The following is a 24,012-nucleotide window of genomic DNA, read 5'->3' as shown; positions in this document are numbered from 1 at the left end:
CAACCTGGGTGCTTCAGCTTTACCAAACTAGACTATCTATATTGACCCCTGCCATATTTCTGCCAGCGTAGTTGGTGTACCGGGCGAGGCAGTACAACATAGGACCATAAAGGTCGGTACAGCTCGGATTCAAATGTACATGAGTTGAGTGAAAAATACTTAATCATGGGGGCACAGATGGAGATTCTTAACAAATTGTTGGAAGAATTTAAGCCCCTGTTTTATGCAAAGGAGCTTCTATTTGCTTTAAATATATAGTTTTCTTATCAATTTATCTTTGCAACGTAAAANGGGGGGGGGGGGGACCGAGTTTCGCCCCCTCATTTGACTCCAACATAATCATGATTGTGGACCATATTTTATCAAATTTTGTCAATGAAAAAAAAATACCAAATTTGTTTCTTAGGCGCTTCGCCTAAGAATGAATGAATAGAAATGTAATAAGGATAATATCAGCCTATTAGGACTTTTGTAGACTATAAGAGGAAAACAGGGTAAGCCCCTTACTGGCAAAAAGGACCGAGGGACTTCGATCAAAAAGACTATTATGGCTAATGGAGACGAAATATATAGTCAAGTACTGCCAGGAACTACATAATACTTAAGTCTGCACATACCTACGAATTAGGGACTATATAGTGGACACATGACTAGTGCATGAATTATAAAAATTTGCTGTAGACTGTAATAGAGGACTTTATATACATGGAGAATATGACTAAGCCAGGGACTAACTAACAGACACTAAGAAATACATAAAAAGACACTAGATGAACTGAATTTTTTGGCGCTTCGCGCACATGTTTAATTTACTAATGTCGCTCATTTTGAAGTTGTTGGAAATATATATATTTTTTTAACACAAGAACAAGCTATGGATATCAAAAGAATTTGGTATATATTATTGAGCACAGAGCCAACCCTTCAACAATTAAAAAATTATGTTTTTTTCTTCAAATCCAGAAATTGTAGCGGTTTATATTTTTATTTTTTCGAAGGGGGCCTAGCCCCCCGTAACCCCCATCAAATGATTAATTCATTTTATAAAGTACACAAGGAAGGAAGAGCAAGAAATTATTTTGTTTTTGAATGTTTTGAATTTAGTGTCCATTACAAGATATGCATGCAATATCCTTAATATTTCTGTGCTAGTTGCGCCACTGTAAAAGTGTGAATCTTTGATATTTTCAACTTTGAAATTGAATTTCGGAGAATTCAAATTTCATAGTTTTAAGTATTACAGGTTGCAAATATATTAAGACTATGCAAAGTGCCGAAGCTTAAAATTACATTACATATAGTACCCTTAATCAATAGTAATAAATGCCAATACAAATTTTTGTTTCAAAGTCCATCAATGTTAAAATGCGAACAGGAATATCCACAAAATGAATTAATTCTTTGCCATGAACTTAAATTTTCTAATCTCTTTACGAGTTTGTGACGAAGACTCAATTCCTTTATGATTTATAGATGCACAAAGAAATAACAGTTTGTTAAGATACGATATTTAAAGCTTACATTTATATTAAAAAAGGCTCGAAGCGTCCTGACAGCCTTTTATTAATAATACTAAGTACCTCTGAACAAGATTGTTTATCGCTGAGGGTGGAACACCTCTAATTGCCGCAAATACTTCTAAATGTTCCTCGATTGTAATCGTCTTCCACTGAGCATCAAACTGAGGACAGTAACCAAGCTCCTAAAGGTAAAAAATCTGTTAAAAGTTAACCCTGAACAGGTTGTGCTATCTTTGTCTTAGAGTTAAGATAGGAGAATGTGATAAACGTAAATGGTCCCTTTCTTCCAGACCCACTCATTAAAAAAATTTTAACAAGTACGTCCGAAAAATGCAAAAACAATATTTGTTAATTCAAATTTACAGACAAAACATATTATCTATATAATAAAACAAGACATTCGTATACACATATGTTGCGTATAGCCGGCCAAACGGCTGGACCAAATTGGGCTGAACTTTTTCATGGACACTCATGGGTGGCCGGGGGGTGTTATAGGCTAAAAAAATTTATTGTTTTTATTATAATAAAACAACGAATTCGTTTATATATATATTGTCTATAGCCGGCCAAACAGCAGGACCGATTGTGCTATATTTTTTTGTGGACACTCATGGGTATCCGGGAATGTTATAGGCTAAAAAAATCGAATTTTTTTTTCAAAATATTTTTTTCAATTTTTTACGGGCAACGCCGGGCCCTTTAGCTAGTTATTATATAAAATCAATACTAGACATTATAGCATATTTAATTCCTCCTGCCTTGCAGATTGGAGTGCTATCCTATTAGCCTTATTTTCGGAGACAAGATTTAATGAATAGTAAGACTTGGCTGAACCGCGTAGACGTGGTTCAACCAAACCACGGCTCACAGAGAAGTGGTTGAACGACTCCTACACGGTTCAGCTACTCCTCGCTATTCATTAAATCTATTCCCTGGCTATGGTTTTGTTTTAATTGTTTATGGTTTTTTCTCAAATTAAATTATCACTCCAAATGTCCAATAAGCTTAATTCAAAGTGATCCTCAATGCAAAGATGCTAATGCCCGATTCACAACATTACCCTTAAAACCTTAATATGATAAATAATAAATAAGCTATTATCCCAGTTTTCCTCAGTGCATAAGTCACTTTTGTAGAGAAATCATTATTATTTTTTAAAATTTACATTGAAATCTAACTTTTCCTTGATCGACAAAGGGTACCATTGTGAATTTGGCATTGCAATCTGTGCAAGGAGACTGGAGGGTCACTTGAAATTACGTTTAAATGCCTTTTAAATGTTGAAACATTACCGGTGTTAACAGTATTATAGCTAAAAATCAACAAAATTATTAGCAACTAGTTGAAGGGCTCGGTGTTGCCCGAGGAAAAAGAACATGTAAAAGAATTTTAAAAAAATTATAATTTTGTTAGCCTATGTCACCCCAGGCTACCAATTAGTGTCCACAAAAAAATTCAGCCCATTCGGTTCAGTCGTTTGGCCGGCCAGGGGGAACATACGAATGTCTTGTTTTTTAATATAGATAATATTATAATATTATAGATTATATAGATAATATTCAAACCATTACTATTATCATACCATGAAGGCGTCAGATTGGTTTGAGTGAATCTCTTTAGAACCAATCCGAACTTTTCCAGCACTAGCTCCCTCCTCAGCAGTTATTATTCTTTAAATTTACATTAATTTTATTTCTATAATTTAGCTTGTTTATTGGCTTAAATCTGACAAACTCAATTTCACAATCCCATAGTTAGTTTTGCTTCTTTATCAGTCGAAAAATATTACCCAATCAAAACATTTCATAATTTTAAATTTTTGAATCAACAGTTTAAATCTTCTACAATTTGCTTTGCGGGTTGTTTATAATGTACAAAGAAGATCTCAAACATTAAAAAGACGAAACCGATCAAGCCAAAATATTTGTGTGCCAACTAACATGACCACAGGAAAGGTTGTCAAGGCTGGTCCAAAGTAAAAAAAAAGTGGGTTCAGAAAAAAATATTGACTCAAACGATTTTAGGAAATTCATGAACTTTAATAAAAAAATCTGCGAAATTCTTAATTATGAGAATTACGAAGAAATGTTGGCGACTTGAAAACCAACAGCTAGAGTTAAAAGATAATTTCTTACTAAAAAAGTGGCGAGCAGAGCCCTGAAAGCCTAGTTTTTTCTTTGCACATTATTATTAACTAAATGCTTAAAGTTATAAGACTATTTTTATACGAAGTTGTGTCTCCAAAAAAGTTTTGAAACGTGTAAAAATTTGGCGCTTAGGGATGTCCAATTTTTTCTTATTCAAAATTAGCCAAGAACATGATTTGAAGATGCATGCCCAGAAAGACAATCGGAAATGTAGAAATGTCAATGGTCTGTCACCAGGTAGGTTCTGCCAGAATATAATTGCATCTACAATCATCTTTTTATTTCAAAATAATTGTCTATAGTTTAAAAAATGTAAAATTTTAAGACTGTTTTCTTTTCAGTAGACCGAATTCAGCCTGGAGATCCTTCATATTTAAAAAGATTTGGTCGTCAATAATGTCTCGTCAGTCGTTCTTTGTGGGGAACCCTTTTCCATTAAAGATTGTCTGCGTCATAGATTAATTAAAATAACGAACAGCCCACTAGTTGTCGTCTTTTCAAGATTTGGATGAAACTCGTTCACCATAACCCTAAGGCAGAAACCCAGAGGAGTTTCGCGCAGTCGGCGTAGACTAAGAAGACAGCGAGAGCCTATTCCTACGCTGACTGTGCAGTGCGAAACTCCTCTGGGCTTCTGCCTCAGGGTTATTATTAACGAGTTTCATCCCAATCTTGAAAAGACGACATCTAGTGTTCTATCTTTATATTTTAATTAATCTATGGTCAGCGTATTTCAAAATTGAATTTTCAAATCTAAAGATAAAAGGTTTTTAATATAAATTCCTCATCGTTGTAGTTTTCCCCGCACCATTGTGCCCTAGCAAACCAAACACTTCACCACATTTAACACTGAAATCAGATATAGGGATATTTCAGGTTGTTTACAGAGCTTGTATTTCAGGGTGTATACAGAGCTTGTATTTCAGAGTGTATACAGAGCTTATATTTCAGGGTGTATTCAGATCTTGTATTTCAGGGTATATACAGATCTTGTATTTCAGGGTGTATACAGAGCTTGTATTTCAGGGTGTATACAGAGCTTGTATTTCAGGATGTATACAGAGCTTGTATTTCTGGGTGTATACAGAACTTATATTTCAGGGTGTATACAGATCTTGTATTTCAGGGTGTATACAGAGCTTGTATTTCAGGGTGTATAAAGAGCTTGTATTTCAGGATGTATACAGAGCTTGTATTTCAGTGTGTATACAGAGCTTGTATTTCAGGGTGAATATAGAGCTTGTATTTCAGGGGGTATACAGAGCTTGTACTTCAGGGTGAATACAGATCTTTTATTTCAGGGTGTTTCCAGAGCTTGTATTTCAGGGATAAAATGGGAAAACTTTTTTTTAATAAATGCCATTTTATACCTCATCGAGAGATTTCGGACAGCAATCTTTTTTGATACTTCAGAATCCTTTTTCCTAAAAATACTTAAAGTTAATTCAGATTTTATTTGTGAAAAAGGAGAGTGATCCTTGAACTGAAGATTTTCAATTTGGCTGTTCTCTTGGATGTGCTCCTGCTCAAGGAGATACAACGGACGCAGCCCGCCCTACCATATGATTATAAATGCTTTGCAGACGGGTACTCCATTTGTATAAGAAATATTCAGAATAGGTTATTGTATATACGCGGTAATTTTACATTAGACAGATATTTCTTATTCAAATGGAGTACCGTCTCCGAAGCATGTATAATCATAAGGTAGGGCGGGCCAGGTCAGTTGTATCTCCCTTCTATTTCATACTCCTTGGTTCCATTGGGTTTCAATAATTATTTGTAACAAAGGTAATCATGCTAAGGGGCTTAAAGCATATTTAGAAACTAAATTTTAATCTTCAATTTACAAAGGAACTGTTTACTCGCAACAAATTTTATTTTTCAAAACCTAATTTCTTAGCAACAGCTGATGTCGAAAATCAAAACTATAAATTCTGCTAGATCAAAAACTCAAAAGTTTTACACCAATAATTAGCTTGCAAAGGTGTAATGATTTTGTTTGTGGCAAGTAATCAGTTCTTATAATATTTTCTTTAAAGATAATTCGTACGATAAATCCGTACATGTTAGGTAAATTATTAATGGGCCTCTAATTAAAATGAATTGGCCTTTAATGACCTCTGGCCAGCCTCCGATGATAATAATAACTTTGTAAACTTTGTAATTTATACAATCAGGGGCGTATACAGGAGCTTAACCCTTTTCATGTTCTAGGACACCTTTGAAGGGTTTGGGGGAGTCTTCATTCAATCTTCAACGATCCCTGTATACGCCCCTGCAATTGACACAAAATATAATATTTAGACGATATTTACTTTAGACAGGATCGTTTAGTATCCACTCCGCTTGTAAACACTTTCCTAAATATTTTACAAATAAATTTAATCTGTTCAACAAGCTTTGTCCTCCATATTTTTAAAATAATACCCCTAAAAGGAATATATATATACTAATTTTATAGGTCCTCCTTCTGTGCTATTCCCCAGTGAACCTACAAATTCATTTATGCAGCTTTGTTTTTTTCTCCCGATTTAAAAAGATCGGTTGTAATACAAAAACCTAGTCTATTTACTGGGAGCTGCCTCAAATAATAGATAATTAAAACCTAGTCTATTTACTGAGAGCTGCCTCAAATAATAGATAATTAAAACCTAGTCTATTTACTGAGAGCTTCCTCAAATAATAGATAATTAAAACCTAGTCTATTTACTGTGAGCTGCCTCATATAATAGATAATTAAAATCTAGTCTATTTACTGAGAGCTGCCTCAAATAATAGATAATTAAAAATTTCATCTCAATGAATTCTTACCTCAAACCATGCACTGCAATAACTGGAGTTTCCTCAGGAATTTTTCTGAAAAACAAATAAATCCAATTCAGTGAAAATTTTTTTTTTTTATTTTGATAAATTATTTTACAGTTCAGAATTCTATAAATCGGTTACAAAATACAAAATCCTATACAAGCCCTCGTTGTGATTGTCAAAACCCTCCATTTATAATGAGGTATTCCAAAATCAAACGGTACCCTGTAAATAGCATCTGATCAATAGTGGCTCTAAAAAAATTTTTAACAGTTTTTTTCTGAAGCAAGAAATACGCAATCACTTATGGAGAGAAACCACAAATCCATATTATCAATTACAACAACAAAAAAATATGGATATCTAATTTATACTTTATCAGACAACGCTATTAACCCTATAAAGGCTGGGGGGTCNCTAGAAAAGGCCTAAGAGAATAGGTATAGGGTTGAAATACATGTTCATAGCCCATTTTTTCATGGCCAGCTCAAAGAAAATAAATTAGACCAATGACTTTGATAGTTTGGGTGCTTAAGAGGGTAGAAAAAAATACTTAATTAATGGTCAAAAAAATTAAAAAAGTATTTTTGTGTTGTTTTAAACAAATATCAAAGTGTGACACATGTTTCTATATGCCTTTTTCAAGGGCTTTTCAAAAATATAGATTTAGATCTTTAGCTTTAGTGACAAAAATGTTATGGGCTATTTTAGGTTTTTTTTTCACAGACCAGACTTTTTTCCGCCCTGTACTCTACCCTATAAATTAAAAAAAAAATTACGAAAAATCCTTTACAATACTATTCATCAAAACTCCCAAAATTTCACGATGATAGTACAAAAATGCGAGTGCTAGGACAAAAAAACTATGGGGGGGTGGGCTGTTTAGGGTTAAGGGAACCATATTTAAACAAATGCAATGATCATTTCGAATCTTTCATAACCATTGTAAAAAAGATCAGTCACTTAAAAAAAACGCTCTCATACATACAATTACGACAACATTTCTATTTTCTATACACCATGGTCAAAATATTGTATGAAAGAAGATATAATTTAAAATTGTACTTTAGAAACATATAATCCCGAACCTTTTGAAAACGTTTTCCCCTTACTATGGAATAATGGTTATTTTCAACTATTTTACAGGGAAGTTGAGGGAATTTAACTTGACAAAGGGTTCCAGAAACCAATTTTGCCACCACAGTATCAATAGTGCAGCGAGAGATGTTTTGTAGGCAAAATTGGTTACTGGAACTCGTGGTTAAGTATAATTTGTAATTTCCCGAAAAAGAACATAGTTGTACACAATTTTAACGTGTTATCAGATGAAAATGCGCCAATTTTTTTTCGTGAAAACTTCGCAGAGCGGGTGGATATTTGACATAACTGTCCCAAGGGACGTTGAGTAAGTTATAACCACCCTCTGTTGGGGAATCATCTGTGGGTAATGTGGGTGAAAAGGTGGTAACAATCTCTCTGTTGAGGAAGTGAATAAGAAATAAAAGAACCTGTTAATAAAGTATTCTGCCACCCTATCCCTCTCTAGTTTAACCTCCGTATCCTCATCTGCAATCTGATCAACATTCTCCTCATCATGCTCATTTCCTCTGAACCATAGATTAATTATAACTACAGTGATAACCAGAAAATTCTGCAACAGGATGTCGACTTTTACACACAAGTTATGACTTTAAATAGTCCAATGTACATGAGGCACAGCTAAATCAAATGCACTTTATCATTTTATTAATGTCGTCTTCCTAGTCTACAGTTTTCTGGTTATTACAATAGATATATGAAATTTCAAGGATTTAGAATATGTTGTTAGACCCATAGCTAGATAGTAAAACTTGAAGAAGAGAATCTGTACTACAGTGACAACCATATAACAATAGCATGGGAAGACGACATTATAGCAATACTCAGGTGTATTGGATGTTGTTTACAAGGCAAATAGTTTTATTAGACACTTCTTGATCACTAATTTAGTGAAATGGGTCTGTTTACACTATTGCTGTGTATTATGCTTAGAGTTGTTAATCATTTATGAAAACGATCGGTAACGAAGGGTGGTCATTAACGAGCGTTAACAAAGGGTTGTCGTTTACAAAAAATTGAATGTCGTCTAACATGAAGTTAAAAAGTTGAGGGGGAGCTAAAACTTCTTGATATTTTCTTAAAAACTGATCAATGATAAGTTCAGATTCCCTTCAGGTCGGTTTCCTTTCTTCGTAAACGATTTTTATAAAAACGATCGTTTTTCAAAAAAAAAATGAAAACGTTAACATCCCTAATTATGCGCATTGGAGTTTTAAATTTATAAATTGATTATTTTATAAAAATTGTTGAGCACTGTTATGTATTTGATGTTAATTTAAAGCAACTAGTTTTGCAATGCCTTTAGCATAAAATTAAATTATTAATTGAAATGGATTGTGTACAGTTACACATAATTGCTATGTTTCATATGTTCTTTTTTTAATCATAAAAGAGTCCACATTTTCAAAGCCTTATCTATTTCTTTATATTTGAAGTGTCTGTCTGTGTCCTAAAAACGACAAAAACGGGCCAAGATTTGTGCAGAATCTAACATGACAACGAAAAAGTTTATGGATTGTAACATTTTAAAGATTTCAACCCATGTCGACATTTTTTTTATAAATGCGCCAATTCAAACAGAAAAGTCCGAGTGTTACCATTACGAAGACTATTTGGAAATTAAAAAGCAAAATTTAAACGATAATTGTTATAGTAGAAAAGGGGGGGGCGAAGCGCCCTAATACCTTTATAGTTCCATACAAATCACAAACTAATACTAATCCTGAATAAATGTAAATACAGAAGGTAATATCATTTACAAATGATGATTGATTCTTTAGATAAAAATAATCAATTAGAAATAGAAATAAAATATACATTAGCAGATATATTTTTCTATTCAATAATATAAGGCGTTGGAAATGATACGGCAGTTGGAGGGAGGAATGAAGAGAGTTATAAAAATGAGAAAATTATAAGGCCTTGTAAGAGATTAAAGGGAGTGACCGGCAATGTATGGTTGTAAGAGAATGGCAAATCTTTTTATTCTAACTTAAATATTCAAAAATCAAACTGCTCAACTATCCTTCTCTTTTATTTATTGACTACTGTGTGATTCTTTATCTTACTTGAAATAAATCTGAACTCAAAACAACTTTACAGAGTTTAGGTATTAAAAAAATTCAAATCGCTTCTCTATCTCCCACCTCTAATGCGATTGCTGAGCGATCCGTTGGAATCGTTAAAAAATTATTAAAGAAAACCCTTACCACATTTGAATACTATTTTACCTATAGTTATTAAACAGTTTAATTCTACAGTATGCATTAAGACTAATTATTCCCCATTAACTATGCTTCACGGACTAAACTCTATTCACAATCTAACACATACATGGTGGTTGAACTTAAAATGTAGTATTGGGGAGAAATTTTTTTAGGAATCATTTGAGACCTATAAAACGTTTCTATAACGACGTATAATTACGAGTTTGAGAGCAAAGTCGACGTATAAATCGTGAATTTGGGTGGGAACGTTTTGAGAATCGGCTTTTTTTAAAATTATTAAATAACGACGACAAAAAATGTAACGAAAATTCTTAAAGAATTTGTAGAAATCTGCGAACAAATTTATTAAGGAAAAGAAATTCAATATAATGATGAAAACGAAAAAATAGATTCTAACATTTATCAATTGAAAAATTTCTTTTAAGAAATATGTTCTAATTATTTTACTGCTCCTAAAAATCTAGTTAGTTTACTTTAGAATATTTATTACATTTTTCATCGTCATTATTCAATATTTAAAAAAATCGATTCTCAAAACGTACCCAGTACCCACCCAAATATATGATTTTGAACGTCAACTATGCGCTCAGACCAATTAATTATATACCGTTGAAACGTTTTATATGTCTCAAATAATTACTAAACCGTATTTCCACAATACTACATTTTCAGTTCAACTACCATACTTTGGCTGTAAGTCACTTTAAAAAAAGAAATCTAAAAAGAATACTCCCACAGTATATAATTTTGGTGTAGTGATACAATTACTAAATAAATATTATTATGATATATAAAAATATTAAAATAAATTATCCTGATATTAGAGGATTTGTTCGTGAGATTATGCAGATCAGATTTTACGTTTTTAACCTGGCAGGAGCTAGACACTAATCACAAATTCAAATATTATCACCGCTAATCTTTGCAAGTTTATGTCGTAGACCTTTAATATTTAAAACAATCAAATACATAAATATCGTAGGCTTACACCATCAATTTAATAAGATAATAAAATTAAAAATTATAACTTTTATTACCCTCCATTGATGTTACAACCTTTTTTTATTCGATGAAGGGGAAATGGGGGGGGGGGGTGTCCACCAATTTTTACCTTTTATTAAAAGCATCTGTCACTTTTCCACCGTCCTTAACAATATCCACCGCCTAAACACACATTTTTTTACATTTTTAATTTCTTAATAGAGCCGGTAACTAATAAAATTAACTCACGATTATTAAAAGTCATAATCTTTCCCCCTCCCTCCTCCCCAGTTTTTATTCCCTGTCTTTTGTTAAATCTGATTCAAAAGTTCCAAGCTGAGGATAAATTGATATGTTTTTAGCCAACAGATATCACTGATCAATATTTGGTATATCATGTAAAAAAATAATTAAATAATTGAAATTGCCATTTATAAAAATATGATCCAATACCTTGAGAACAGCTGACCATAGCAGTGTATGGAACAGGATTGCGACGTAGAGTATAATTATCTCAGTATCCATGTAGTCACTGATAAATATAAAAATAATTTTTCAGAATTAACCCTTATGGAAAAAAATTAAATGGCGTTTTAAAAGGTAAATTCTTTTTGATACTTTTTACCCAGAAATTAATTTATTTTCCCTAAAATCATTTATTTTCCCTATTTCAGCGAATAAAAACCTAAAAAAATTAACGCGCAAACATAACTTCCGGGGAAAAAAATTATTTCAAAAGGAGGGGGGGTGATAATAAAGAAAATATACAACCCTGTAATATTTCTTTGACATAAAATAGGAATAAGAAGACGACATACAGTGATAACCAAAAACAATGGAATGGGAAGACGACATTTGATGTTGTAAAAGGCAAATAATTTTACTAGCCACTCACTAAATCACTAATTTAGTGAAATTGGTCTGTTAACATTGCACAATTACTATATCTCATGCTCATTGGACTTATTATAACTTGATTCTCACAGTCATCTTCTTATTTCAGAGTTTTATTACTGTATAAGCAATATTATGTGTATTTCATGTTGTTATAAATATATAAACTGTTTTACTGCAGTACTTTAATAATTAACTTATTAAGTGAAAAGATTCTGTTTACATTGCACAATTATTGTGTTTTAAGTTTATTGCATTAAGTAGCCTTATGGTTAAAAAATAGCTATTATTCATTTTTGTCTTAGTGCACAGTGCTCCAAAAGTCAAAAACTAACCCAAAAATCAATGAAAATTTTGCCAACTTCTTCTATGCAAAAACAAGACCTTTAGACCTCTAAAATATACATGTCCGGGGCTACAAAAGTATAATCGATATAGTTGCGGTAAAATCAATGGCCAAGGCTTTGTGACACTTCAAAGTCGATCCAATCTTAAAAAATTGATGCAATTAAAACCTTCCGGATTTATGTAGTCAGAAAATTAAAATTGGTTTATTCAAACTAAATGTCAATTCTATTAAGCACTAGTGCGAGAAGCGCAAATAATTTCTCGTATTATATTCTATACCTTAATGTGAGAGAATCACATGTTTTCATGAAAGAGCAGATTTGATACTTTTTAGAGGTTTGGTAGATCACTCCAAATGGAATATAGATCGGGGATATAAAGGAGAACAGAATATGAAGACCTAAATAAAAAAATATGACAAAGAACTGAGCTTTTTAAACAAACTCGGATTTTCTAATCCCGATATCTTTGCAATCCAGTGTCGTAATCCTTAACTTTTTCAACCTATGAATTCTGTAAGATAAACAGTCTATTTTTGAAATATCAAAGGATTGCACCATTTAAGATGCAAAGATATTGGGATTTGAATTTCAGAATTTGTGACAGGGACTCCTCGTTCCTTTCCCACTTAATTTAAATTAGTATCTAGATTACAAACTTTAAAGAGTAGTGTATAGTGTACATAATGGAGAAGTAAAAAATTGAAACCAGAAAGTTGTGGAATCATTTTATTTAGTAAACAATAAACATTTTTAGGACCCAATATTAGATAAAAATTCAGATACAGCATATTAAGCAGTATTTCATAACAAGAATGACGACTAAAAGTTCACTATTTTGTAGTTGTAACAATACCCTTGTATTTACCTAAAGCTAAGTTACTATAAGTTCACTATTTTATAACAATACCCTTGTATTTACCTAAAGCTAAGTTACCATCCAGAGTTTGAAAAGCATCACTCACAAATACTCCAATAAATGGAATAAACCCGGCATAACTAAAAAAAAGTTATTTGACAAAAACAGAAATATTTTATTAAAGGGAGTGACTGGCTTGATATTGTCGTTGAATTGAGAGTGCAGAGTTAAAGAGAGCATTTTGAGGATTCATTTGATACCTATAACTAAAAGGTTTTCAAAGAGCAAAGTTAGAGCGCAAATTCGTTCTTCAAAAATCACTAGGATGGTCAATATTATTCTATTAACTAATTATAGCTTTAACACTGCATTCTCAGTTCAACTACAATATCTAGCCAATCACCCCCTTTAATGTTAAATCAGTTATTGTAAATGCTTGGTACATTTAGGACATATAACTATATTTATAATGTACCCGTATAATATACGAGAATATACGAGAATGAGATCTGCAAGAAGCCACATTTTGAGCAACTAAGACCGCCTACAGTAGTATCCGACCCTAAAGGTAAGATCAATCCTGAACCAGCCCGGCCTCCTGTTCCTAGAAGAGGTTCCACCTGGAGGAATTAACAGTACAATTGAACTGAATTTAATGGAACAGAATATTTACAAAGTGAAGTGTTACTCTACATGATTATTATCTTTCTGTACTAATGCTAAATTATTTGTCCGAGTTATCAAGCTTTTATACATTTACAATTTTAATCTAAAGCACCAATATGGTCTACTTATGGAAAACAGCTGAATCTTCTTTCTGCATTTTCTAATTGGTAAAGAGCATATTTTTTGTGGCTTTTGATTGGTTTATGTTTTAGTAAATAAAGCCCTTATTTAATAGATACTTAGACCTTACAATATATTCAAATGTTTTACAGGAAATCCGTTGACCTCGATAGATCATGACATTTTTACAATATACAAAAATAGGAGTATACAATAGTTTAATTTTTGTCTTCACAGAAATAGCCTATCAGGGTATACCTGGATATAGGGAAGAGGAACTGTCCTGTCTCCAGTGTATCGAAGAGGTAGCTTATACAGGATACAAACAGTGTTGAAGGAACAGTGTACAGAAAGTACAAACTAAAAAATTATATTTACTTTGCTTATCTTTGAACATGTAAGTATTTATACATTTGGCTTTTAAGTCTGGGTGCTTGTTTCCATAAAAATATAATCTCTGAACTGATTGCGCACAATGTCTTCATACAGTGATAGGCGATTATACTCTCAAACAGCGAGATGCTAGATATAAAACAAAATTGTAATTGAAAGTCATCTTCATTGTATTGATATATGCGATGACGACTGTAGAAGATTAGAATTTCGATTTGAAAAAAATATGAGTCCAATATCGAAAACCGAGAAATCTGCGAAATCTTACATTTATATTTTTTTTCATAATATGTTAAGAAAAATTATCAAAAATATTATTAAAAGTATTAAGCAAGAGGGAAAACTAGTGCAAATATGTTAAGTTGACAGGACTAATTCAGATTTTGGTGAGCAATCTCTAAAATTATTATTCAGAAAGATTTTTAATGATTTGGGAGAACAAAATGAAAAATCGGAAACATTCTTTTTAATACGTTTTTTACCAAATACTCATTATTTCTCCCTAAAATCATTCATTTTCCCCAATACAGCAAATAAAACCCTTAAAAGCATATGTTACTTCTGGTGGAAAAATCTTTTCTCAAAAAGGGGGTGGGGGGAAGAAAAAATAAACATATACCCTGTTATTTCGAGAAAATATACATACACCCCTGTTATTTCGAGAAAATATAAATACACCACTGTTATTTCAAGAAAATATACATAAACCCCTGTTATTTCGAGAAAATATACATACATCCCTGTTATTTCGAGAAATATACATACACCCCTGATATTTCGAGAAATATACATACACCACTGTTATTTCGAGAAAATATATATACACCCCTGTTATTTCATGAAAGTATACATACACCCCTGTTATTTCAAGAAAATATACAAACACCCCTGTTATTTGGAGAAAATATACAAACACCCCTGTTATTTCGAGAAATATACATACACCCCTGTTATTTCGAGAAATATACATACACCCCTGTTATTAGGAGAAAATATACATACACCCCTGTTATTTCAAGAAAATATACAAACACCCCTGTTTTTTCAAGAAAATATATATACACCCCTGTTATTTCGAGAAAATATACATATAACCCTGTTATTTCAAGAAAATATACATACAGTATACACCACTGTTATTTCAAGAAAATATACATATAACCCTGTTATTACCTGGCAAAGACCAAAAATGCCGGTGGAAGCATCAAGGAAGAAATATCAAATATTGCCACTAGACCCAGCAGGCAACAGAGTAGAGCTAAACATTTAACAACGTCAGATTTACTGTGTCTCATGATCATAGGACTAATCAAAGTCATAACTTAAGTCTTTATTAGCTTATTTTTGTTTCTGTATCTACCATCCTTAACACCCTGTATTTTTACTTATCTCTACATTAAAATCCCTCTGATCTCACCCTGCCACAGATCACCTGACAATCTCCTTCCTTCCAATCAACTCCTTACCTATCCAAAAACATAACTTGATATGTGTAACCAATTATATTCAGTATCGTTAATTAACTTCAGGCCAACCACTCAAAACAACCAACCCTGGTTAGGCGGGTCCAAACTGCATAGTAAATTGTGATTGCTTATTAGTAATATCTCATGTTTTGTAGTTGAATAAAAATATGAATATGAATGAAGTCAAAAAGTCGTCTCCCTATTTAGTCCTGGTTCTAACTGTAGTAAACAAAATATTATTTTGAGTGTGTGTTTTCAACAAAAGTACCATAAATATGTACAGCGTCAAAATACAGATGGGGTCATATATATCAATACAATGAAGACGAACTTCGATCTTGATTTTACCAAGCTTTCAAACAGCATATTGAAACACATAAACATTAAACATGGAAACGAAGAAAAATTGCATTTTAACAACTTGTCTTTGTTTACTTTTAAGACCTAAGACATTAACTTTCCATATGAAAAACCTTGTTAGAAATCAAAACTTGGAAAGAAAAGTCGTCTTTATTGTATTAATATAAACGCCGACCACTGTATATAAGTAATATAATTTAAAAAAGTACTTATGAGCATTCCAGCAAAGACGGTGTAAAAGGATCCATAATACATAATGAAAGATAGACCATTCACACGAAGCTGGTTTTTCACATGGCACTATAATAAATAGAAAAATTGACATGTTATTTATTTATTTATTTAATTTCACTGATATTGATTTTTTTTATACAGTATCCACAAAATAAGATGATCAACAAACAGCTAATTTTATTAGCAGAAAGATGGGCGCAAAGCACCCTGTAAACTTACAATGATAACCAGAAAGATCTGAAATAGTAAGACGACTTTTAGAATCAAGTTATGACTTTAAATAATCCAATGAGAATTGGACATAGAAATTGTGCAGTGTAATTAGTTACAGACCCATTTCGCCTAATTAGTAATTTAAGAAGTGTCTAGTAAAATTATTTTCTTTGAAACAACATAAAATAAACTTAAGTTATAAATATTGCTTTAAGGTCGTCTTCCTATTTCTGGTTATCACTGTTGTGTTTTTAAATGCTTTGTTAAATATTACCTCTCTATCATCAATGAGCTCCATAGCAAATCCAATCGGAACAAAGATGTATGTCATTCCTGAAAATAAAAAGTATGAAAACAAGCTTTAAAGCAAACAATTTAATTTCAAGGAAAATAAAAACTTTTCTTCTTAACTATTAATTAAATTTCCTAAAATACAATTGAAAGTTTCAAAAAAGACTCACCCGAAGTTCTAATTCCTGACTCTGACATACATTCAGGTTTCCTAATTAGTACTGCCTCCAAAACATGTAAGCCGTTGAAACTACATTAACTACCTACAGCAGAATACCTCCGAAAATATATGAACTCACCTACAAGCAGAATACCTCCGAAAATATATGAACTCACCTACATCAGAATACCTCCGAAAATTATCAACTCACCTACATCAGAATACCTCCGAAAATATATGAACTCACCTACAAGCAGAATACCTCCGAAAATATATCAACTCACCTACATCAGAATACCTCCGAAAATATATTAACTCACCAACATCAGAATACCTCCGAAAATATATCAACTCCCCTACAAGCAGAATACCTCCGAAAATACATTAACTCACCTACAAGGATAATACCTCCGAAAATACATTAACTCACCTTTAAGCATAATACCTCCGAAACTAGCCTAACTTACCTACAAGAAGGCTGCCTCCAAAACTGCCTCCATCGAAGCCTGCAGGTAATGAGCTTAATCGGAATGGCTGACTTGTCAGATTTATATCACCTAAAATACCCAATACAATCTTTAAATTTTTATGCTTGGCGTTCTACTTCAAAAGTTTCGCTACAAAAATGTGAACACATCTAATTGTATTGCATGAGATGATGGAACATTTAGGAACTATTTTGCGGAAGATGTCGAAAATAAAACTTTGCTATGGAATTGAGTGTTAAACAGTAACTATGTTTTTCTAATCAGGTTGACCAAATTTAGGGATTAGAAAAGTTTTGTTTGTGGCAAAGACTAAATTTCATTTATTTGTTATTTTATATTTACCTCAAGTAGTCAAAGATTGAAATTATTGGATTGGATCAACAAAAAATTAAATCTTCGAAATTGAACCAAGTTACCAGTTCCTTTGCATACAAAAACAAAGCATTGATTGATTTATGCCAATCTTTATCTACACTACCTGCCCCATATTGAGATGCGTAAGCACTGCTAAGAGAGTTAATGATGACCGGAAAGGCATGCTGGGCGGTATCATTGAATATGTTCGTGCTTATATCCAGGCCTGAAAAAAGGCTTAAATTACCTCAATCCGTCACCCATTGCCCGTTACGACTTAAAGAACAAATAAAACCAGCAATAATATTTAAATTGATATATTAATTGAAAAATCATGGAAATGGAGAGTGCAAAAGAACATAAATTGACCGACACATTTTTTCTAAAATTGTGACTAATGTAAATAATTCTGTTAATGCTATACATTCCGAAAATGAATTTAAGAACATATTTCATATTTTTAAGGTATCTTTAGTAGGAAAAAATGGTGAAAATCACCCTAAGTCAAAAAACAACTCATTTATTTTAAAAGTAAAACATTTTAGTGTTTCAGATTACCTCTGTCGGATGTTAGGTTTAGAAGATTGAAAATCCCTGAAATAAAAAAATTAACTTTTATCTTTTTTTATAAAACCTTTGTCAAACCTTTTTGTTTTTCTAATTAATAAAAAAAAACGAAAGTTATTTTCATAGAATCTATTTTGACTTAAATAAAAGGTCAATCCGTTTTCTGTGAATAGTTATACTAACCGTTCAAAGGCCAAAACTATTGAATTTATAATCTATTAATAAAGCGCTTAGCTGGTCTCCCTCCTTCGGTCGGAATTAAACCTATAGTCATCGGACACAGACTTCCTAACACTCCTCATACTTCAAATTATTTCTAACCGCTCAAGATACACATAACTAGCTGTAAGAAACCAGAAAACTGGGGAAAAGAAAGACGACATTAAACCAATATTAAAAGTGTAAATGATCATGTTACAGAGCATAAAGATTTTTAATAAGTAGGCTAAATCACAATTAATGTGCACATGTGCATATTGCATAAAACTGCTAAATTGCTGTGTCTCATGTTCATTAGAATTAAATCAAATCAAATCAGAGTGTTAGGGACGTCCTTCCAACCACATCTTGTGTTTGACGTTTGCGTATTCTATTTTAGTCAAATATTTCATTTCAAAATTTTTATTTGATAGCATCGATACATTTTTTGTTGGATTTTTTATGAGCGGGATATTTAAAATCATGACTCAAGTCTAAGTCGTCTTTCGATTCCAGAGTTTTCTAGTTATGACTGTATGATTGGTCCTCTCTCCCTAACCGATTAGTTTTTACCTGTCGCTGTCCTGGTTTCTACAAGATCAAGAATATCAGGATAGGACACATTGTTCGCCACAGAGTAAAGAGGATGTCCTGATCAATTGTAAAAAAAATGATTTTTTCTCGGAAATTTTTATTAATTTAATTATTTTACCTAAATATTTTTCCAGTCCGTCCAGGTAGTTCGGCAGATTGATCTCATTATCCTAACAAACAAAATAGTTATTAATGGCACTGCTTAGGATCCATTTAATTTTGATCCGAATCCGGTTCCGCCCTAAAACAGATCCAGATACGGATCCAGGTCATGAACATTTCTTCAATATTAACTGATTTCAAAAATATTTTTTTTTCGTTAATTTTATGGATCATTCAGAGAATGGGAAGTTTTTAAGAATCTTACATAAGTTAACAGTTGAGAGTTGTGTTGAGATTCGAAATTAAAATGATCTAAGGTCCACAATATTTGGTTGCAAAAACATAGTGTTTAGAAAATCAGAGATTAATAAAGAAAATCATTGCTTTAGCTAAATTGCCTCTAACTAAGGCCAAATTATACAACATTTAAAAAAATACAACATAATTGTTTTGTGGATTGATGCGAATAAATAAAAATATGAAATAAAAATTGTTAAATTAAATCAAAATGACTACCTAAAGATTCGGTATAAAACAGTGAATTAAGAAACGTTGAATTCGAAAGATCGGTTAAAGAATGCTATCTTGACTTAAATCTGAAAGCCCTTATCTATAATGGCTTATTTAGGAAACAGAGATTTAATTTTGAAAATTTTTCTTTAACGCTGACCCTGGTACTACAAGGGGAGGAAGGCCAGCCACAATAATTTCTTGTACGAGCCACCTCAAAATTATTTGTTCTCCCATTAATATGTTTTTAAAGACTCCAATCCTTTAATATAAAAACTATTTTTTTTAACTGTCCAGTTGTCAAGGTTAGGGCAAAATATGGTAAGAAAAAGTATTGCAATATTCCATCATGTTGGAATCTTCGAATCCATGAGAATGACGTCAAACATGGCCCATTGGACAGATTTTTAGAATATTGTTTTATCTTAGGATTGGACACTAAAAAAAAGATGAAATGGAGAGGACAAGAATTTTGAGGTGGCTTGGACCAGAAATTGTTGTGGCTAGCCTTCCTCCCCTCGTACTTCTGTACCTGTATGGCAAAGTATGTTGGACCGAAATCTATTGAGTAAAGATCTGAAGATATCTCTAGGGATGAATCTTGTTCAACTACTATTCCACCTGAATAACATTATATCATTTTTAAACATTCAAACTAAAATCTTTAAAAAACTTTTTACAGTGAGAACCAGAAAACTCTGAAATAGGATGACGACTTTTAGACAAGTTATGACCTCAAGTATTCCAATAAGCATGGGACACAGCAGTGCAGTGTAAACACTTAAATATTGCTACAAATATTTCTGGTTATCACCGTAAACTTTAAATAGTCTTGTTTTGTCTGTTATTAATTGATTGATTGATTTATAATCACCTAAATCCGTGAGATATGATCCAATTGTTACAAATATCAGCGGCATTATCATCTGTCCAATAATGGTGGCGGGTTCGCGAAATTTTCTGGATAAAAAATAAAATTCCATTGTAAGTGTTGATTTTATTTAAGAATCGTTCCTCCTCCTTTTCTTAAAGAAATATCTTTTTCCATCTGAGAGAAAATTTATTATCTTTTACTGTAAGCTGTTGTGAAGAAAATAAACGTAACAAATCTTGCATGTTTCAGTCCCATTTCTTATTTTCCACATAAACCTGACATTAAGAAGGTTTTTATCTCATAAATCTGACATAAACCAGGTGTTCACCTGCTGAACTTGACAGAAACCTGTTTCAATCTGATAAACTTAACATAACCCATGTTTTCGTCTGAAAAACTTGACAAAAACCATGTTTTCACCTAATAAATCTGACATAAACCATGTTTTTACCTGAAAACCTGGCATAAATCATGTTTCTCAACTGATAATCCTGACATTAACAATATTTTCACCTAAAAACCTGACATACACCATGTTTTCACCTGATAAATCTGACATAAACCATGTTTCTCAACTGATAAACCTGACATAAATCATATTTTCATCTGATAAACCTGATATAAACCATGTTTTCACCTGATAAATCTGACATAAACCATGTATCTCAACTGATAAATCTGATATAAACCATGTTTTTACCTGATAAACCTGACATAAATCATATTCTTACCGGATAAACCTGATATAAACCATGTTTTTACCTGATAAACCTGACATAAATCATATTCTTACCCTGATATAAACCATGTTTTTACCTGATAAACCTGACATAAATCATATTCTTACCGGATAAACCTGACATAAACCAGGGCTTTGTAGGTTTGCCAGTTAGATTTTTTTGTCGGAACAGATTCAAAACTGAAGCCAGCATCTGCATCCTGTACATATGTAAATTCTAATATTTTGATATATCAATATTTCTTTTATTTCCACTTTTTGTACAGCTTTCTTTTATTAAATGTCAAGATTATATTGATTTCGATTCTTCAATGTCAAGATTTTGTAGCTTTCTTTACCTAATATCAAGATTTCATAGCCGTTTAATTTTTTATGTTAAGATTTTTAAGCTTACTTTTACTAAATGTTCAATTGTAAAGCTAATTTTTCTTAAATGATAAAATATTTATCTATATTTTATTTACAGATTGTCAAACTTTTATTACTTTAATGTCAAGATTGCATAGCTTTATTTTCTTTGATTACACATTGTGTATTTTTTCTTTTTAAATGCCAAGATTTTGTGACTTTCTTCTCTCTGCCAAGTAGTCCATTAGAAAACCTTACCTCGTCAGATTTAGTATTTAATCCATTTAAGGTTCTGCTTGTTTTCATGCTGATAGAATTCTGGTTTTCCTCTCCGATAGATCCAATAGACAGTTGCCTGAAAAAGTACAAAAAGTACAAAAAGTACAAAAAGTACAAAAAGTACAAAAAAAGTACAAAAAAGTTTGCTGGGATTTTTATTATCAAATCAGGGATTAAGACGGTGAATCAATGATAAACAGATTGTCCCACGAAACATGACAGTTAAGAAATGGTTTCAATATTAAAATAATCACAAAACATCCAAAGTCTTCCTTCCGACATTTCCAAACTGTAGACTTTGCGTGATTTTAAAATGACTCGAGATAATAAGAATTTCCTTGACGAATGAATGCCACAAATAATAGATCAGAAACGATCTGTAATGCGTCTCATAATATTTTATTTTTTTCTATTTTATGAGAGTGTCCCCGAAGAGCTGAAATTCTGAAAAATCTTGCTCTGCAGTAAATATATTATTTGAAAAACAAAATACAGCGTGTTCGACCTAACCTACAGGGTTACCCACCAAGGATGATACTGAAAAGATGATTTTAAACTATTAAAATATGATGACTTTAAAGTTAATTTGAGTCTTCTGCCTTGACTCTTCAGTACTGTATACAATATATATATATATATATATATATATATATTATATATAATATATATTATATATTTAATGGTTCGGCAGAGAAAGAAACCAGTTTACAGTTGCAGGGAATCATAAATGTAAGGAACCACACAGGCAGTGTATATTGCGTATGATAATAAAGTAAACATTAAAATTGTTTACATCCATATTTAAATCATGTGTAACCTTTAAAATATCGATACCTTAAGATAAAAGTACATTTAATTTTTGAAATATTTGACCAAACCTCACAAAATCATTAAAAACTTTTGAATTCTTTACCTCAACGAATTTCTAAAATTCTCACTGCTCGGCAACTCCTCCTGGCTATCTGTTGGATCAAGAAGTTCTCCCTGTTCTTCAAGTTCTCCGAGATGAAGGAAAACCTCCTCCAGGGTGGTCATAGACACTCCGTAGCTTGAGATTCCTAGCTCATCATCCAATCTAATACTTTCCTCGATCTAAAGTAGAAATTGTTATTATTTCAAAAGCACTTCTTAGCGTCATTTGAACCTGAAGAATGAAGTTTTACTGATAAACTCTGAGAAAGTAAAATGAATTTGGTCTTCAGTTTTGAAAATATTAAATTCACTGAGTAATTTTTTCAAATCGATGCCATTTTAAACGCAAGAAAAAGATTCTACTGTGNGACAACAGCGCCAGAAAACTATGAAATCCTCGTCGTCTTCCATCTTATTTTAATTATAAAATGTCTCTTAGGATTGAACAAATACGACGATCATTCCACACTTTTCTTGTTTTCTCTGTAATACCTGTCTAAAAAGCTGGGGGAAAACTTGAACTTTATCTCTTGGAAGAACAAACGACAATTCCCGACCATATTCTCGAGCCTAAAATATATTGTACCAACATTTATCAAATATTAGCTGAAGTGCCTGACGTTGTCTGTAAATTTGAAAAAAAAGTTTGAAAAAAAAAAATTTATTTTGGAAAAAAAATATTTTTTTATCCTACGTTACACCCAGGATACTCATGTGTTTCATCACAAAATTTCAGCCTATTTGATCCAGCCATTAGGCCAGCCATAGCTAACATATATACATACAAATATATATATATATATATGTATATATATATATAAGCGAAGAGTTTTATTTTATAAATTTACATAAAAGGGACAATTTCCGATCTTATTCAAGGAACTATATTCTAACTGAATTAAGGGGACTGTGTCCAAATTACCTAAAAAAGGCATTCAAATCCTTATAAAGGGATTGTATGTATCAAAATTTCTGTTTCCGATATACGTTCAATTCAATCTTGTTAAAATTGGGATTGTATCCAATCATAGACAAAGGAACTTTCTCCAATAAACATTAAATAGGCCGGGTTTCCAATTCTTATTATGTATCCAACCTTTATGAAGGGAATTCGAAACATGCCATTTTTTAAAGTTCCAAATTAAAGGGAGTGTTCGCGAAAAATGAAAGGGGATATAGGCTTGATGCGATAAAAAGCGCTTTTGATCGCTTCTCATCTTACTTCTATCTGTTGCGTCTATAAGGAGAAAATTGTTAAA

The 24,012-nt window shown here is 32.0% G+C and overlaps 1 protein-coding gene across 1 annotated transcript in view; it reads right to left on the bottom strand.

Moving 5' to 3' along the window:
* The window catches only part of LOC111698332 (ATP-binding cassette sub-family A member 9), a 57,582-nt gene that overhangs the window by 7,840 nt on the left and 25,730 nt on the right, over positions 1-24,012 (bottom strand). The window contains exons 27-52 of the mRNA XM_023468648.1: positions 23,246-23,323; positions 22,755-22,933; positions 21,821-21,917; positions 21,323-21,414; positions 20,476-20,561; positions 20,134-20,222; positions 19,108-19,159; positions 18,969-19,046; positions 18,189-18,224; positions 17,755-17,856; positions 17,256-17,345; positions 16,612-16,670; positions 16,100-16,190; positions 15,238-15,322; positions 13,930-14,031; positions 12,949-13,025; positions 12,307-12,427; positions 11,239-11,317; positions 10,916-10,968; positions 7,987-8,085; positions 6,485-6,529; positions 5,989-6,033; positions 5,041-5,094; positions 4,454-4,519; positions 3,106-3,193; positions 1,581-1,702 (exon numbers count right to left, since the gene is read on the bottom strand). Coding sequence (XP_023324416.1) covers positions 1,581-1,702; positions 3,106-3,193; positions 4,454-4,519; positions 5,041-5,094; positions 5,989-6,033; positions 6,485-6,529; positions 7,987-8,085; positions 10,916-10,968; positions 11,239-11,317; positions 12,307-12,427; positions 12,949-13,025; positions 13,930-14,031; positions 15,238-15,322; positions 16,100-16,190; positions 16,612-16,670; positions 17,256-17,345; positions 17,755-17,856; positions 18,189-18,224; positions 18,969-19,046; positions 19,108-19,159; positions 20,134-20,222; positions 20,476-20,561; positions 21,323-21,414; positions 21,821-21,917; positions 22,755-22,933; positions 23,246-23,323 — 2,165 coding nt within the window. The remainder of the gene's footprint in view (positions 1-1,580; positions 1,703-3,105; positions 3,194-4,453; positions 4,520-5,040; positions 5,095-5,988; positions 6,034-6,484; positions 6,530-7,986; positions 8,086-10,915; positions 10,969-11,238; positions 11,318-12,306; positions 12,428-12,948; positions 13,026-13,929; positions 14,032-15,237; positions 15,323-16,099; positions 16,191-16,611; positions 16,671-17,255; positions 17,346-17,754; positions 17,857-18,188; positions 18,225-18,968; positions 19,047-19,107; positions 19,160-20,133; positions 20,223-20,475; positions 20,562-21,322; positions 21,415-21,820; positions 21,918-22,754; positions 22,934-23,245; positions 23,324-24,012) is intronic.

The sequence above is a fragment of the Eurytemora carolleeae genome, unplaced genomic scaffold, assembly GCF_000591075.1.
Source record: "Eurytemora carolleeae unplaced genomic scaffold, Eaff_2.0 scaffold325, whole genome shotgun sequence".
NCBI classification, from domain to species: Eukaryota; Metazoa; Arthropoda; class Copepoda; order Calanoida; family Temoridae; genus Eurytemora; species Eurytemora carolleeae.
This window is presented reverse-complemented; position numbering and strand designations above follow the sequence as displayed.